Below are 18490 nucleotides of genomic sequence, written 5' to 3'. Positions count from 1 at the left end.
CCAGATCTGCTTTATGAAAGTGATGCCTTCTTAAGACATTGATCACTGACTTTACAAATGGAACACACCAAAAAAAACACATAAAATAAAAATAAAAAATAAACAGATGAAACAAACCAACAAAACACCCCAGTTTTGATGAGAGAAGAGAGCTGTACTAATCCCAACTTTGCCTGATGAAAGTGTACGGTTCTGCTTTGGAGTCTGCCTTGCAAGCATAAGTGACAACTTCTTTGCAGAGCAGTTGACATGGGGTAGGCTCCTGGACTGTGCAGGAGGCATGCAACCTGGTCCAGTTTTTGCATTTTCCAGTCCTTTTCTGTGAATCTCTTTCACTGCTTCCTGAAACTCCTCATCTGTGGAACTCCAAGATATCTGCTAACCATCAATTTAGGAACGTGTTAATACTGGATAACACTGATCTCCTTGGAAGAGTCTGTAAAATTAGGAATATTATTATGACAAATGTAATGACTTCATAGAGTTGCATATTCTGGGATTTATGTAAGGATGACCTTGATAACTTGATGACTACAGCACAGCATGGAAGCCAACTTTTAACTTCAAGTATTGGCAGCAGTGATGAAATTAACAGAATAAATGACATTTATTGAATATTCTGTGCCATGTGCTGTACTAAGCATGTTTCATAATTAACCCCATTTTACAGGAAAGGAAACTATTTCTTGGACAGCTTCCATAGTTGGTTTAAGGTAAATAGCTTCCAATCATGGAGTCATGATCTCACTCAAGCATCCTGACTTCCATCTATGGCCCTAACCTCTAGAACTTTTTCTTCTGAATCTTAAAATTAATGTTTCTTCTCATGCAAATCATAGTTTCTGGAATTCCCACGTTCTAGAAGCAACACTTCTTATATTTCTTTGAGACATGGGGAGATTTTTTTTTTCCCTCTGCATTAGGCTTTTCATTGAAACACAGATGAATTCTTTTTCTTTTCCCAGTTTTTTTTTGAACTTCTGAATTTTATTTTATTTATTTTTTATACAGCAGGTTCTTATTAGTTATCCATTTTATACATATTAGTGTATGTATGTCAGTCCCAATTCATCCCCCGCCCCCCCACTTTCCCCCCTTGGTGTCCATACGTTTGTTCTCTACAGACACACAGATCAATTCTTCTCTGGCTATTCCACTGTTTCTATAATCAGGGTGTGTGACTGACAGGATGTGATTCAGTTGGAATACAAGGTATAATGCCATACTGATTATGGGGGGCATTCCACTTAAATGGCTAGTAACGTCTTTCCCTGAAATATTCAAAGAATGTTTTCCAGGAATCAAAGAGAGACAAGGCTGATAAATGATATGCTTTAATAAAAAATGATCTATTAGGAGAAATTGGGGCCATTAGGGGAGGGACCCATTTTGTGAGAGTAAAAATAGCTTGAACAATATCAGTGCATCTCCACACCCACATTTTCCCCCTTTCTCCATGATTTAAACTGGAATGAAAGACATATCATGGGAATGGGAAATGATCCTTCTGATGTTCTTTCATGAATATGTTTGCATTGCAGTTGAAACTTTTACTATCTCTCCAGATACAGAAGCATCACTGTAGTCCTACTAACATATAGCCTATATACTAGTAGCAAAATGGCTAATTCACTAAAACCCCAGGATAATGCTGGCCAAGGTACATATTAAGTGGGAGACAGACGGGTTGGCGGGGGTGGGCTGATGGGTGGGGAGGTGTTTGCCTAGCCTAATTTTTCTGAATCGGGCCGTGTAATTGAGCCACTAACTGGGGAATCACTGTCCTGGAATCACTGTCATTGTTTTGGAAATTCCAGTTGCCACAGGACCTCAAGTGACATCCATCAACACACAAGCTGATGGGGGAAGAATGGATCGGGGGTATGGGATTAGCAGATGCAAACGATTACATATGGAATGCATAAACAACAAGGTCTTTATGTTTAGCACAGGAAACTATATTCAATATCCTGTAATAAACCATAATGGAAAAGAATATGAAAAACACACACACACACAAGCTAGAATGGACAGCCACCATCAGGTAATGCCAAACCCCAGGTAGGACCAGGACAGATTTGGATTGTGTGGCCAGACCCCTGGAATTCCCTGCTGGCTGGCTGCACAGGCTGGCCTTAGTCTCCATTAACCTTATGATAATGTGTTGCGATTTAAATGGTTAAATTCCATTCAATTTAATTTTTTTTGTTAATAGCTTTATTGAGATATAATTCATATACTATTCAAATCACCCTTTTAAAGATACATATTCAAAGGTTTTTAGTATATTACTAGAGTTATGCAACCATCATCACAATTTTAGAACATTTTCACCAAAAGGAAACCCTGTAATCTTTAGCAGTCCCTGCCTTCGCCTATTTTCCTCCACCCCCAGCCCTAAGCAACCACTAACCTACTTTCTTTCTCTGTTGATTTGCTATAATGTTTTCTCTGTAGATAAAGAATCTAGACAGTTTATATAAATGGGATCATATAACTTATGGTCTATTGTGACTGGTGTCTTTCACTTAGCATAGCGTTTTCAAGATTTAACTGTGTTGCAACATGTATCAGTACTTCATCCCTCATTATTACCAAGTAACATTCCCCTGTAGGAATATACCACATTTTATTTATTCATTCATCAGTTGATGGACATTTGGGTTGTTTTCACTTTTTTGGCTATTGTGAATAATGCTGCTGTGAGCATTTGTTCAAACAAGTTTTTGTGTGGATGTATCTTTCATTTCTTGTGGGTCTATACCGAGGAGTAGAATTGCTGGGTCATGTGATAACTGTGTTTACCCTTTTGAGAAAATGCCAGACTGTCTTCCAAAGTGGCTGCACCATTGTACATTTCCACCAGTAATGTATGAGGGTTCCAGTTTCTCCACTCAGTGTTGTTGTTGTTGTTGTTTTAATTTATTTATTTTTGGCTGTGTTGGGTCTTCGTTGCTGTGCGCAGGCTTTCTCTAGTTGTGGCGAGCAGGGTCTACTCATCATTGCAGTGTGCGGGCTTCTCATTGCGGTGGCTTCTGTTGTTGCAGAGCATGGGCTCTAGGTACGCGGGCTTCAGTAGTTGCGGCATGTGGGCTTAGTAGCTGTGGCTCACAGGCTCTAGAGCGCTGGCTCAGTAGTTGTGGTGCATGGGCTTAGTTGCTCCGCGGCATGTGGGATCTTCCCGGACCAGGGTTTGAATCCGTGTCCCCTGCTCTGGCAGGCGGATTCTTAACCATTGTGCCACCAGGGAAGTCCCTATTACCTTAATTTATGCTCTTATTATTATTTTTCTACTTCACTTAGGTTTTATCTCTTCTTTTCTCTTGTAGTCTTTTCAGTTGAATACAATGATTTTTTTTTAACCAGTTCAACTAGTTTTAAGTGTATAGCTCAGTGGTATTAAATACATTCACATTGTTGTGCATCCATTACCCCCATCCACCCCCAAAACTCTTTTCATCTTGAAATACTGCAAATCTATACCCATTAAACAAAAACTCCGCATTCTTCCCTCCCCTTAGCCCTCAGCAACCACCATTCTACTTTCTGTTCCTGTGATTTTCACTACTCTAGGCACATCACATAAGTGGAATTGTACAGTGTTTGTCTTTTTGTGACTGGTTTATTTCACTTAGCATTATGTCCTCAAGTTTCATCCATGTTGTAGCATATTGCAGAATCCCCTTCCTTTTTAAAGGCTGAATAGTATTCCACTGTATGGAAAGACCACATTTTGCTTACCTATTCATCCTAACCCATTTATTTTTAGACTTACATTTTTAAATGCATGCATTTAAGGCTATGCATTTACTTACATCAAAACTTACAAGTTTTGATATGTGATACTCTCATGACTATCGAGGTCTAAATATTTAAAAGTTTTCATTGTTATCTCCTTTTTCTCTCATGAGCTATTTAGAAGTACTTTCCTGATCATAAATTTTTGAAGCCTCTTGCTGCTGGTTGATAAATCATTTTCTTAAAGCCTTTTCATACCTCCACAAGCTGTGTGGATACTTGCCCCAGATGATGTCTTAAGAATAACAACAAACAACAAATGAACAACACATGTCCTATAGAGCTTCTCCCCCAGCCCAGTACAAAACTACATACCTGTGCAGTCAAGAAGGTCAGTACAATAAAGAGGCTAAGTCTGGATTCAAGTGCTGACCAGACCACTTGGTAAGTGTGGGAATTTGGGCAAATAACTTAATCTTGCTGCACCTCAGTTTCATCTTCTATAAAACAAAGCTAACAAAACAGTATCTGTTTCACAGAGTTATTGGGGAGTGTTTAGCACCTAGCCATCATTCAATAAATAGTACTATTTTAAAAATCAGTCTAGCTGCTGATTTTACCTTGTACTTTTAATGCTGCTGTGCTTTGTTGGTTAAGATAAACCTCTGGGTTTCTGGAAAGTAAAGACCCATGTTCCAAATAGCTTTGTTATACTTGTGTCCAAAATAGTTTCATGTCTCTCTGAAGTTCATGCAAACACATACAGAGTGGACACAGGCACCGGCAGACAAGACTGTCCCATTTTATATTCAAATTCAAATTCAAAATACACACAGATGCAAACGACAGAGATTGTCACAAAAACGCACTCAGCCAAGCCCAGAACCCACAGATCCAGGTCCACACTCACGCTTCTGTAACACTCGCCACAAAGATGCATCCATTGCCCCCAGATAGAGATGCTCTCACAAATCCCACTCAAAACCTAGCAGCACGCTGATGTCACAAGCCCCAGTATGGGCTGCTGCCTTGTTTTTACTTCCTTTGTGATGGTTCTGTTTTAGTTGTTTTGTTGTTCTTCGTAGAGTTATCACCTACCCTCTTTTCTGTCTACCCAGCCCCCAAGCTCCCCGCCCCAAGCCTCCATTGCGCATGCGTCCTCATCCTTTTTTTTTTTCTCTCTCTCTCTCTCTCTCTCTCTCTCCCTCTCTCCCCCTCCTCCCCCCCCCCCCCAACACTCCTGTACCAGTCGGCTGTCCCCGGCCCTGGCGGCGGAAGAGATGGAGCAACGTCACGAGCGCCCGGCCCCTTAAGACGCTGCTGGCTGGAGCCGCCTCCCTCCCTGCAACCCGCAGCGGAGATGGAGTAAAGGGAGACCCGTCGACCTGCCCGCGGAGATCAGCGATGGAGTTAAAGCAATCTTTGTCCATCCATCTGGAAGCTGAGAAGCCTTTGAGGCGCTATGGGGCGGTGGAGGAGACGGCGTGGAAAGCGGAGGGACTGGGGAGAAGTGAGTATTCGGGCGGGGGGTGGGACAGTTGGGGATCCGTGCGCTGGAGCGGGTGGTCGCGGGAGCGCGGGGTTGGTAGGGAGCGGACCGAGGGAGGCGCCCCCGCAGCGGGGCTTTCAGCGCTGCGGGGATGCGCTGCGCTGCGCTGCGACGCTCTCTCCCTCGAACAAAAGCCTCCGGGTTGGGCTTCACCGGGAGGCTCGGGAATCTCCAGGCAGCTGAGCCGGGAGTCTGGGGTGGACTCGGGAGTCCCGGATCCAAGCTCGCAGCCGGTCTTGGAAAGTAGGGTCTTTCCCGCAGCCGAGGGAGGAGGGTCTTTTCTCCACCGGGATGCACTAGGACGCTGGAGCCTTTGGACCATCCTGGAAAGCGCCCACGTCTCTGGAGAGGGGGGAGTGTCCGCTGGGTTTCTGCTTTTGCTTCTCCCCCGGCGTGAGGTTCAGGGCACACCTGAAATTCCCAGCGTTTCTTCTCCTGCCTTCTCCAGGGTCGCGAGTGGGAGGGAAAGGATTAGGGGAAGGTTAACCCTGTGCACGCCCTTCTTTCTCTCTTGACTCAAAGTCTCTGGTTTGGGTACAGTCCTAGAAGGCAGTTCTGAAATGGACAGACTGTATTTGCTACTTCTCTCTACGGTATTTTGGGGTCAACAACATTAACAAATAAACTAAGGATTGTTTGTTTTTAATGAATAGGATGCAGTAGTTGAAACTCCTGCTCTCAAAGTATAGAGGCAGCTGCAGGGGTCCCAGCGTCACCAGCCCTCCCTGCAAACCCCGGGCGCTTAGCAGTCCCCTGCCCTTGCACTGCTTGCTTTAGCTCCGTACCTCCATCCGGGCTGGGAAGGGCCGTCTCGCCCTTCACAAGGACCCTCAGCTTCCTGCCTTGGCGCTGAGCTATGTTGGACCGAAGTATTGTGAATATGCTCTTTTCCTGTCTTCACCTGGTAGAAGATTGTGTGTGTGTGTGCTTTCTCCATACCTGTAATTACAAATTAAGAAGATCTTTTTAGAATGGCTCAACTGTACTCTGGTTTTCATGGGTTCAAGTAGAAATCACAGTCAAATGTCTTAGTTCTGCACCTGGAAACCAGAGTGTGTCCAGCCTCTCTCCTTTTCTTTTCTTTCTCCTTTTAAAATATGGGTCCTTCCTTCCGTTTCATCCTTTCAAAACCCTTTGGCTTTGGTACTTTAACATGACATGAGGGCTGAGGGTCTCTGGTCTTCCTGCAAGCTCAAAATAATACCCACAATGGCTGCCTTTTGTTGATAGATTGCCATGTATTAGGTCTTGCCTGTGCTAAGAACTTTAAATGCATCCTCTCATTCAATCCCTGGAACAGCCTCCTTGAGGGGAATATTATGACTTATGACTCCCCTTACATAGATGGAAAAATTGGGGCTTGCTAGGTGAGGTGATTTAAGTGGCAGAGTCAGGATTTGAACTCAGGTTTGTTGGGCCCCTGCACCCCTCTCTGCTTTTAACCTGAAGGTGTATTGCTTTCACATTTTCAGGAAGCTTTCTAAATCTGTTGAGAGTCCCAGAACACATTCAGTGATTTTAAGTATGTGGCAGCCTGTTGGTCTCTGGAGTTCACGGTGGCCTTGAAAGACTACTGGGTCTGTGCAGAATAGAAGCCCTGGGTTTGAATCCTGGCTCTGCCCCCTTGCTGACATGTGACTGAATTTATAACTAGTCACATTTTTTTTAAGCCTCACTCTGCCTCTGTTCTCTGAAAGGGAGATGATAATAATACATACCTTATGGCTTAATTGTGAACATTCAATAAGATGATGTAGGTAGAGCTCAAGGTAAGTGCTGAATATATTGGCTGCTTCCATTATTTTGTTACTACATCTGTAGAAAGAACCTGTTTTTATCCTTTGCAAAGAATTACATAAATCAACACTATGGACTAAAGCTGCAATGTTGGCCAGGTCCCTAGTAATTCTCTTATGTTTTTTTATGTTCTCACCACTTTATTAGGAAAAATTTCAAGCATACAGAAAAATTGCAGTGAAAACCTGATTTATAGCATTTTTGCTCCTGAAATTTTTGTACTTCTAAGTCTTAGGCTGCAAACTGTTAAAAGGTTGGCGGAAAGGCTTTCTTATCCTCTCTCTTCCAAACCAACAAAGATTCTCACTCTTGCTTCCCATTCAGATGCAAGACCACAGTTTCTGATCTGCTTTTGGTGTGGATCCCCAAATCTTTTTTTTTCTTTCATTTTTACCTATTCAAATTCAAAATCTTCTTAAAGCACTGATCCAGAGTTTCACTTTTTTTTTTTTTCAGAGTTTCACTTTTGAATCTAGACTTTTGATCTCTAGACTCTTGTCTGCAGCCTAACTTTTTTTTTTTTTTTAAGTGGACTTTTTTTTCTTTTTGGACTCTCTCTCAACTCCCAGGGGATCTGTGGATCCATCCCATAACATCTGGGGCCTCCACTTATTTATTAATGAAGTGTGAAAATTAGTACTATTGATTCTGTGGCATAATAATTGTCAAGCCAATGTCGCTATGCAGGAAATGCTGGAGAAAAAGAGAGGCCCATTAAAAAGAAGACACTCTCTGTTTAACTTTTACACATATTTAAATATTTTATGTTAAACACTGAGTAGGTGTTACTTAAAAAGACTTGAAAAGGGGAAAAAGATTGCAAAACTGGTCATTTTCAGTTAAGGTTGTATTAACCATTCTCTTTAATGTTAGCTAGAGTTTCTAGGTAGAAGATATAAATAGTATAGTAGCTAAGAATGAGAGTTTTGAAATCAGGTGACATGGATCCAAACCAGCTCTAACACCTTGTTGCTTTGTCACCCTGGGAAAATTGCTGAACCGTTCTTTAAGTTAGCTGTCTCATCTATAAAATGGGGATATGTTGGTTTGAACCCTTGGGAACTTGCCAGCTGAAATCTGAAACTGGTCCCGTACTCAGAGGGCAAGAAGAGGCCAAAGAAAGAGACAGCCACTCCAGATTGGTAGGTGGCAGGTTTAGCAACAAGGGAACTTACATATGAGGCTTGTCTTGGGCGCCACAAGATCTCTGCACCGGCCCGCCAGAATCTCAACAGTTTACATAGAGGCCTTAATGGGGTTCAGTGGTGTATCCCATCCTGATGGTCTCAACAACATCCTACTCTCTCAAAGCGCATCCTTGAACTGGCTCCTAGTGCAAGAAGAATGGGTGGAATATACATTTCAAGGACGGGAGGGGTGAGGAGCCTCCGATGACCCCAGTCCTGCTCAAGAGTCAGCTGGCAGTTCCATCCTCTCAGTGACATCTTCCAACAGGATAGTAAGGACCACTTCAGGCTGTTGGGAGGATTAAATGAGATAATGTATATAATGCATTTAGCACAGTGCTTGACATACAGTAAGCACTCAATCCATGCTGAATGGTTGTCACAATAGGGCAGGGGTCCCCAACCCCGGGCCATGGACCGGTATCAGCCTGTGGCCTGTTAGGAACCAGGCCATACAGCAGGAGGTGAGCAGCGGGCAGGTGAGCGAAGCATCATCGGTATTTACAGACTCTCCATATCATTGCACTACCGCCTGAGCTCCGCCTCCTGTCAGGTCAGCTGCGGCATTAGATTCTCATAGGAGCTCGAACCCTACCGTGAACTGCGCATGCGAGGGATCTAGGTTGCGCGCTCCTTATGAGAATCTAATGCCTGATGATCTGAGGTGGAGCTGAGGTGGTGATGCCAGCGCTGGGGAGCGGCTGCAAATACAGATTATCATTAGCAGAGAGGTTTGCCTGCACAGAGACCATAACAAATCAATTGCTTGCAGACTCATATCAAAACCTTATCAGTGAGTGGCAAGTGAAAACAAGCTCAGGGCTCCCACTGATTCTGTATTATGGTGAGTTGTATAATTATTTCATTATATATTACAATGTAATAATAATAGAAGTAAAGTGCACAGTAAATGTAATGCCCATGAATCATCCTGAAACCGTCCCCCCACCCCCGGTCCGTGGAAAAATTGTCTTCCACGAAACCGGTCCCTGGTGCCAAAAAAGGTTGGGGACCACAGCAATAGGACATAAGAGGATGGTGCCCAATAGCATTGGAGGAGATTATTCCAGCCTGCCAGTTTTTCCTTGCGTGCATTTCTTTGTAAGTTCCAGGTAATGATTGTGTAGATACCACCTTCTTCCTTATGGTAAGGTGTAGGAAACGGCTTTTGCACCCTTGGAAACCACCTAGTATTTTCTCCTTTGAGAAAGAGTCTAAGGAATTGATCCCATCCACTTATTCTTTTTTTTTTTAATACATTTATTTATTTATTTTTGGCTGCGTTGGGTCTTCATTGCTGTGCATGGGCTTTCTCTAGTTGCGGTGATCAGGGGGGCTACTCTTTGTTGTGGTGCACGGGCTTCTCATTGCGGTGGCTTCTCCTTGCGGAGCACGGGCTCTAGGCATGCGGGCTTCAGTAGTTGTGGCACACGGGCTTCAGTAGTTGTGGCTCGCGGGCTCTAGAGCACAGGCTCAGTAGTTGCGGCGCACGGGCTCAGTTGCTCCGTGTCATGTGGGATCTTCCCGGCCCAGGGCTCGAACCCGTGTCCCCTGCATTGGCAGGTGGATTCTTAACCACTGCGCCACCAGGAAAGCCCTCCCATCCACTTCTGACAACATTTTTCCACTAGAAGTGAGTAGGTTTTTTGTTTTTTTTTACTCAGTTGGAAAATGCATAGTGACATTTCAGTGTGGTTAGATATATAAAAGTATTGCTTTCAACCAACTGTAATTAATTAGGGGAGACACAAAGACAAGGTGCCTTTTGACAAAGCACAGAGCTTTTTAAAAGCACAGTTGTCGGTGGTCATGGCCGTTTCTTGAAAGATTTGAGTGTGCCTTAAAGGATGATCAAGATTTTGGACAGGGGAGGTGGGGGATGGTGGCACAGCGGGTAGGAGATGCCAGGAGAGATAACAGCATTGGCAAAAGCGTAGAGGTGGAAATAAATGTGCTTATGAGTAGGAGATTGGAATAAAGTGGAAAGCTCAAACGATAATCTTTCTATAAGCCCAGGAGAGATGACAATTATTTAAAAATCCAAGGGTGTGTGCCGACTGGCAAACAGATCATTAAACTGGCCAATGTTTCATGTTTAATAAACAGTGTGGAGACTGAAAAATATGAATTGCCGGCAATGTATATTATAGATACTTGGGAAAGAATTTGTGTTACTTTCATCTATTTGATTAAATATGCTAATTTTATTATTTCAGTTTTGTTTTAGTCTTATTTCTCTTTTCTTATTACAGAAGTAGTACATGCACTTTATAAAGAATTCAAACTCATCTGAAATATAAAAATAAAAAGTGAAAAATTCCCATAATCTGCTCCCCCTTCCCCATTTATTCATTCAATAAATAGGTATTAACTGCTTTATAAGTGCCAGGCAGTGTTCTAGGGGCTCAGACACAGTGTGGGGCAAGACAGGCAAGGTTCCTGCCTGCATGGAGCTTCTATTCAAGGGGAAAGCAGGAAGTGGGCTGGGAGTGAAGGTGACAGACAATACATAAGCAAATAAATAATGTCGTTCAGATGATGATGTGTTATATGGGAATTAATAGGGGAGGGATATTTCCCGTCCAGTGGTCAGGAAATGCTTTCCTAAGGAGGTGACACTTTGCCATGTAAATGTCAAGGATCCAAGAAGCAAATGCAAAGGGCCTTGGTATGTTAGAGGAAGAGACAGAAGGCCAGGGTGGCTGGAACCGGGAGGGTCAGGGTAGAGAGAGGAGATAAATCAGCAAGGAGCCAGACTGGGTAGGACCTTGTAGGTTGTGATTAAAAAAAAGAAAGTACAGATTTTATTCTTGTTGTAGAAGCTGCTGCTGATTGTCTAGCTTAACTAACATGAGCTGGTTTTTGTTTTTAAAAGGTCACATCGGCTACTAGATGAAGAATCAGACCATGGGGCAAGTGGTGATCGATGTAATCACTGTTCGCTGTAGTCTCAGGGTCCTTCCTAATCAATCCCATTTTGGATAAGTGGTAGGAATTTCCTTAGTGTGAAAGGAGTGACAAGGGTAAAGGCAACATGGACCACCTTTTGGGAGACTGAGCATCGGGTTAATGTTTAGGAGGTGTGCTAGTCTCTGCAGTCTCCCTGGAGAGGCAGCTGACTGTGTAACTTTATTGCAGGAACCATAATAGCAGGAAGGCAAAGATGATGAATATGATATTATCTTGTATGTCCTTTGAACAAAACCAATTATTTACATAGCTCTGTTTATTCGGTATTCTAAGTTTCATTTTTGCAAGCGTTTCCTTCTTGTATGTCCATTGAAGGAAAAATCAGTTATGCCTATTCTTGGTCTTGGATTAATTATTAAACACTTATTAATAATAATAGTAGTTAGTGAGCCTTAGCTATGAACCGGAGCTTATTAAATTCTAACAACTCTATTAGGTCAGCAGATAATTATGCCCCTTTCATAGATGGGGAAACTGAGGCTTAAGGAGGTTAAGAAAGCTGAAGGCCACGAAGCTAGTGAATGGTAGAGCTGGAGCCTGATTCTAGCTCTCTTTGACTCTAGATATTCCTAGTCAGTGTCTGTTATTCGTGGCACCGCGCTAGATGTTGCAGAGATTAGAGATGAAATAAGACACAGCCCCTACTCTGAGGAAGCTTACAGATTTGAGGAAGGGGAGCACAGATGTGAAGAACATCATGATATATATTATAAACCGGTATAAACAGTATGAAATAGATGCTAAATGAAGGTACAAGTGGGAAACGAGCAGAAGAAGAGATTGGCTCTTCCTGGGGGCTCCAGCATGACAGTAGGAGGAGTGTTTGCACTGGACCTGAAGGCTGAGCAGGGTTTCAGTGGGTGAAGAGAGGGGAGAAGGGCATTTCAGGTGAGCTGCCAGCCTCAGGCAAGGAGGTGGAGATCCCAAAGGCCATGCACCATTTTTTTTTTTTTTTTTTTTCTGTTTCTTTCCCCTTGGAAAGAAACCTTGGGGTCTGTTTCACTCATGTGAATCACCTGTTACCTGGATGATCCTGAGGGCTGGAGACAAGCACAGGTGGAGGCTTTTTATGTGTAGCGCTTCAGAACATCACTCACAAAGCTCCCCCAAGGATGTTTACCATACAATCCACTCATTCCCTAACTATTCACTTACCCGATGGGCTTGAGCCCCTACTATGCGTTAGCTAATGAAGAAGACCCAGACTTCACCATTAAGGAGTTCTCTGGCTGGCTGTGTTCCAATCCTCCCTCTGCTGCTTCCCAACACGGTGATCTTGGACAAGTTGCCTAACTTCCCTGGACCCCACTCTCTTCATCTGTGAAATGGGAATGTACTTAATACCATGGAACTGTACACTTAGAAATGGTTAAGATGGGAATTCCCTGGCGGTCCAGTGGTTAGGACTCAGTGCTCTCATTGCCAGGCGCCCAGGTTCGATCCCTGTTCAGGGAACTAAGATCCCACAAGCCGTGTGGCACACCCAAAAAATAAAAAATAAATAAATACAGGTATAATTTATATAATATAATAACAAATATATTGTAGGTCCAAGTGGTCACACCGAGGGATGGTCCTGGGGTCTGGAAGAGAAAAGGACTCTTGAAGTAGGCTGAAAAGGTGAACAACATTTCATCACTGAATGAGGGGAACAGCATTCCAGGCAGAGGGAATGGCACACGTGCACATTTTACCCAGGAACTACAGCTGGATCAGTCATGCTTGCTAGGCTCTTAAAAAGTGAGGGAGACAAGACGGGCAGGAGGTGAGTGCATTTTGGAGTCCAGATAAGTTTGTAGGAGGCTAGACAGGAGAAGGCTCAGCTCCACATTTCCTGCAGGGTCCACGTGGGGTGACCAAGGACTAGACTGCTAGAATTAAGTTTGGGGATTTTTGTTTGTTTGAATGAGTCAGAGTCTGACTTACTGATAGTTATTTTTTAGTTAAAATGCCTTGACATTAAAGGAGCAAAACTAGTGATTTTAAGAGAAGTAGAAGAGAATGATGGTAAGAAATATCATACACTGAACACTTACTATGTGCCTGCTCCAAGCACGTGTTTACGTGCATGCTCTAATTTACTCCTTCCAACACACCCTATGATGTGAGGTGCAATGGAGCCATTTATTGCTCTATTTTACAGATGAGGAAACTGAGACTCAAAGAGATTAAGCAACTTGCCCGATGCCAGTCTGCTAGTAAGTGGCAGAGCTGGAACTTGAACCCAGCACGGGTGACTTCATCCTACTGCCTTTCTTATTTCCTGGGATTAGTAAAACCGCTCTTAATACAGATACAGATAAGGTCGGTTAGACACTTCTCTGGGTTTCTTAGTACTGATTCTGTTCTCTGGCTCATTAATTTCCTTTTCCATTACAAACGCATCCCTTGTAAACTTGAGGACTACGTCTCACTGCTTCAGAGTGCCTTCAGGGTAAAACTGCGGTGGGAGCTTAAAGACATTTACAGAAATGCAGCAGAAGAATTTTCCTGTTTTGAAAACTTGTAGCTTCCCAGAGAGAGGCCTCCCTGGGGGTGACCAAGAAAGATTTCATGGACAGTCTAGTGTTTGAGAGTGGGAATTCTGCCTGCATTTGAATCATGACTTTAACACTTATTAGCTCTGTGACCTTGGGTTAGTTACTTAACCTCTCTGAATTTCATCTTCTCAGCTATACATAGCTTTTTTTTTTTTGGTGGGGGGGGGCCCGCACTGTGCAGCATACAGGATCTTTGTTCCCCAGCCAGGGATTGAACCTGCATTGGGAGCGTAGAGTCTTAACAACTGGACCGCCAGGGAAGTCCCTCGTCTTCTCATCTATAAAATGGAGATAGTAAGAAGACCTGCCTCATAGGGTAATGAGGAAGATTCAGTGAGATAATGTGGAAAGCCCTTGCAGAGAATGTGGAAAGCCACAGTCTCCCTAAATGATGGTGATGGTGTTGATGATGATGATACTGACAGAACAGGATATAAAGTGGACCTTAACTGGGTAGTATTTAAACAATTGGAAAGAAGGAAAAGAGGAAAGTTAAAGTGGGCGGTCTGGCCTCAGGAAAAGTGTGGAGGTGATGATGTGTAAGGAGATTGTTGGAGGCATGCATGAACTTGGCTGCACTGGTGGATTGGGGAAGTCCAGGGTTGATTGATCAGGGCCCCTAGACTTGAGCAGATTAAAAATGACAGGCTGCATGGAGCCACTGCAGGACAAGGGGCAGAGGTAAAGAAAGTAGCATCTTAGGAAGACTTGTCTGGCAGTGGTTGCAGACGGGATGGAAGGGCAGGGACTCCGGGGCGGTGGAGGACCAACCAGGCGTGTTTTGGAATCATCTGATCGTGAGTTCACAGGGACTGGCGTCTAAAGCAGTGGCAGTGGGTTGGGAGGAAGGGACTAACCAGGCAGACATCTGGAAGGGAAAAAGCATTGGTGGTTGATTACGGAGAGGAAAGAAAGAGGGTCTTCTAAACATAGGCAATGTGACAGGTGGGAAATAACTGTTGTTAGCCTGAGGTCTTCGGAATTTAAATACATCAGCACCAGTGCTGCTTATTCGCACTTTCAGTAGGTTTTAAAGAGGTGCATGGATTATGGGTGTCGGCAGAAGTAATAGTAATGGCCTCTTACCTTTATAGCACTTTCCAGTTTATACTTTTCCTGTGTTTTCTAATTTACTCTTTACAAAAAAGGGCAAAGGGCAGAAGTCATCATGGCCCTTTGTAAGTGGGGACACAGGTTAAGGACTCACCCCAGGGAAGGGGTGCAGCCAGTATGGACTGAGCAAGGACACAACAGCCCAGGCTGTTTGCACTAGACTAGGGTTTCCAGGGACATATTTATTTGGATAAATCACGAACAACAACTGCATTACAAGATGGTGACAAGTATGTCTAGATTTCATAAAATGCAAATTGGAAAATAACTATAATGCATGACACTAATTAATCAGTTTATTTAAAATTCCCAAACAGGTAAGTCATTCATTCATGTATTTGTCCATTCATCCATTCATTTCCTCATCCATTGAATACATATTTAATGATAGCCTCTTATATGCCAGATATTATGCTAAGCTCTTTAGAATACAGTAGCCCTTTGAGTAGGACATCTATAGTCCCTGCCTTCAGGTGACTTAAGGTCTTTTGGAAAAAATAGAACTACTATATGATCCAGCAATCTCACTTCTGGGAATATATCTGAAGGAAATGGAAACAGGATATCAAAGAGCCCTCTACACCCCCATGCTCACTGCAGCATTATTCACAATAGCCAAGACATGGAAACAACCTAAGTGTCCATCAGCCAATGAATGGATAAAAAAGATGTGCTGTATATATACAATGGAATATCATTCAGCCATGAGAAAGAAGGAAATCCTGCCATTTGTGACAAAATGGATGGAACTTGAAGGCATTTTGCTAAGTGACATAAGTTAGAAAGACAAATAGTGCACGATATCACACATGTGGAATCTAAAAAAAAAATCAGTCTCATAGAAACAGTAGAAAAGTGGTTGCTAGGGGCTGGGGGAGGGGGGAAATGGGAAGAGGTTGGTAAAAGGGTACCTACCAGCTTTCAGGTATAAGATGAAGGAGGTCTGATAAGAACTTGCTGTATAGCACAGGGAACTCTACTCAATACTCTGTAATGGCCTATATGGGAAAAGTATCTTAAAAGAAAAAAAAAAAAGAGTGGATCTATGTATATGTTTAACTGATTCACTTTTCTGTACCCCTGAAACAAACACAACATTGTAAATCAACTATACTCCAATAAAATTTTTTTTTAAAAGATGAGGTCTGAGGATCTAGTATAAAACATGATGACTATAGTTGATAATACTGAATTATATCATTGAAATTTGCAAAGAGAGTAGAACTTAAATGTCCTCACCAAAAAAATAAACAAATATATAAACGTGTGGTGATAAATGTTTTAGCTAACTACATGGTGAGAATGTTTTCACAATGTTTACCTATATCAAATCACCACAATGTACACTTTATTTTTTTTAACATCTTTATTGGAGTATAATTGCTTTACAATGGTGTGTTAGTTTCTGCTTTATAACAAAGTGAATCAGTTATACATATACATATGTTCCCATATCTCTTCCCTCTTGCATCTTCCTCCCTCCCACCCTCCCTATCCCACCCCTCTAGGTGGTCACAAAGCACCGAGCTGATCTCCCTGTGCTATGAGGCTGCTTCCCACTAGATATCTGCCCTACGTTTGGTAGTGTATATATGTCCATGCCTAACTCTGGCTTTGTCACAGCTTACCCTTCCCCCTCCCCATATCCTCAAGTCCATTCCCTAGTAGGTCTGTGTCTTTATTCCTGTCTTACCCCTAGGTTCTTCATGACATTTTTTCCCCTTAAATTCCATATATATGTGTTAGCATACGGTATTTGTCTTTCTCTTTCTGACTTACTTCACTCTATATGACAGACTCTAGGTCTATCCACCTCAATACAAATAGCTCAATTTCGTTTCTTTTTATGGCTAAGTAATATTCCATTGTATATATGTGCCACATCTTCTTTACCCATTCATCCGAACATGGGCACTTAGGTTGTTTCCATCTCCGGGCTATTGTAAATAGAGCTGCAATGAACATTTTGGTACATGACTCTTTTTGAATTATGGTTTTCTCAGGGTATATGCCCAGCAGTGGGATTGCTGGGTCATATGGTAGTTCTATTTGTAGGTTTTTAAGGAACCTCCATACTGTTCTCCACAGTGGCTCTATCAATTTACATTCCCACCAACAGTGCAAGAGGGTTCCCTTTTCTCCACACCCTCTCCAGCATTTATTGTTTCTAGATTTTTTGATCATGGCCATTCTGACTGGTGGGAGATGATATCTCATTGTAGTTTTGATTTGCATTTCTCTAATGATTAATGATGTTGAGCATTCTTTCATGTGTTTGTTGGCAGTCTGTATATCTTCTTTGGAGAAATGTCTTTTTAGGTCTTCTGCCCATTTTTGTATTGGGTTGTTTGTTTTTTTTGTTATTCAGCTGCATGAGCTGCTTATAAATTTTGGAGATTAATCCTTTGTCAGTTGCTTCATTTGCAAATATTTTCTCCCATTCTGAGGGCTGTCTTTTGGTCTTGTTTATGGTTTCCTTTGCTGTGCAAAAGCTTTGAAGTTTCATTAGGTTCCATTTGTTTATTTTTGTTTTTATTTCCATTTCTCTGGGAGGTGGGTCAGAAAGGACCTTGCTGTGACTTATGTCATAGAGTGTTCTGCCTATGTTTTCCTCTAAGAGTTTGATAGTTTCTGGCCTTACATTTAGGTCTTTAATCCATTTTGAGCTTATTTTTGTGTATGGTGTTAGGGAGTGATCTAATCTCATACTTTTACATGTACCTGTCCAGTTTTCCCACCACCACTTATTGAAGAGGCTGTCCTTTCTCCACTGTACATTCCTGCCTCCTTTATCAAAGATAAGGTGACCATATGTACGTGGGTTTATCTCTGGGCTTTCTATCCTGTTCCATTGATCTATCTTTCTGTTTTTGTGTCAGTACCATACTGTCTTGATTACTGTAGCTTTGTAGTATAGTCTGAAGTCAGGGAGCCTGATTCCTCCAGCTCCATTTTTCGTTCTCAAGATTGCTTTGGCTATTCGGGGTCTTTTGTGTTTCCATACAAATTGCAAAATTTTTTGTTCTAGTTCTGTGAAAAATGCCATTGGTAGTTTGATAGGGATTGCATTGAATCTGTAGATTGCTTTGGGTAGTAGAGTCATTTTCACAATGTTGATTTTTCCAATCCAAGAACATGGTATATCTCTCCATCTATTTGTATCATCTTTAATTTCTTTCATCAGGGTCTTATAATTTTCTGCATACAGGTCTTTTGTCTCCTTAGGTAGGTTTATTCCTAGATATTTTATTCTTTTTGTTGCAGTGGTAAATGGGAGTGTTTTCTTGATTTCACTTTCAGATTTTTCATCATTAGTGTATAGGAATGCCAGAGATTTCTGTGCATTAATTTTGTATCCTGCTACTTTACCAAATTCATTGATTAGCTCTAGTAGTTTTCTGGTAGCATCTTTAGGATTCTCTATGTATAGTATCATGTCATCTGCAAACAGTGACAGCTTTACTTCTTCTTTTCCAATTTGGATTCCTTTTATTTCCTTTTCTTCTCTGATTGCTGTGGCTAAAACTTCCAAAACTATGTTGAATAAGAGTGGTGAGAGTGGGCAACCTTGTCTTGTTCCTGATCTTAGTGGAAAT

The 18490-nt window shown here is 42.3% G+C and overlaps 2 protein-coding genes across 3 annotated transcripts in view; both read left to right on the top strand.

The window, feature by feature from the left end:
- The window catches only part of MPV17L (MPV17 mitochondrial inner membrane protein like), a 35413-nt gene extending 30290 nt beyond the window's left edge, over positions 1-5123 (top strand). The window contains exon 4 of one of the 2 annotated variants that reach the window (XM_073792276.1): positions 4988-5123. In XM_073792276.1, coding sequence (XP_073648377.1) covers positions 4988-5107 — 120 coding nt within the window. In that variant the 3' untranslated portion in view covers positions 5108-5123. The remainder of the gene's footprint in view (positions 1-4987) is intronic. The other variant, XM_073792277.1, reaches the window with a different exon arrangement.
- The window catches only part of BMERB1 (bMERB domain containing 1), a 119703-nt gene continuing 106327 nt past the window's right edge, over positions 5115-18490 (top strand). Inside the window, exon 1 of the mRNA XM_019928624.3 lies at positions 5115-5248. Within this exon, the coding sequence (XP_019784183.1) occupies positions 5143-5248 (106 nt within the window). The 5' untranslated portion in view covers positions 5115-5142. The remainder of the gene's footprint in view (positions 5249-18490) is intronic.

This window comes from Tursiops truncatus, chromosome 15, assembly GCF_011762595.2.
Source record: "Tursiops truncatus isolate mTurTru1 chromosome 15, mTurTru1.mat.Y, whole genome shotgun sequence".
Taxonomy (NCBI): domain Eukaryota; kingdom Metazoa; phylum Chordata; class Mammalia; order Artiodactyla; family Delphinidae; genus Tursiops; species Tursiops truncatus.
This window is presented reverse-complemented; position numbering and strand designations above follow the sequence as displayed.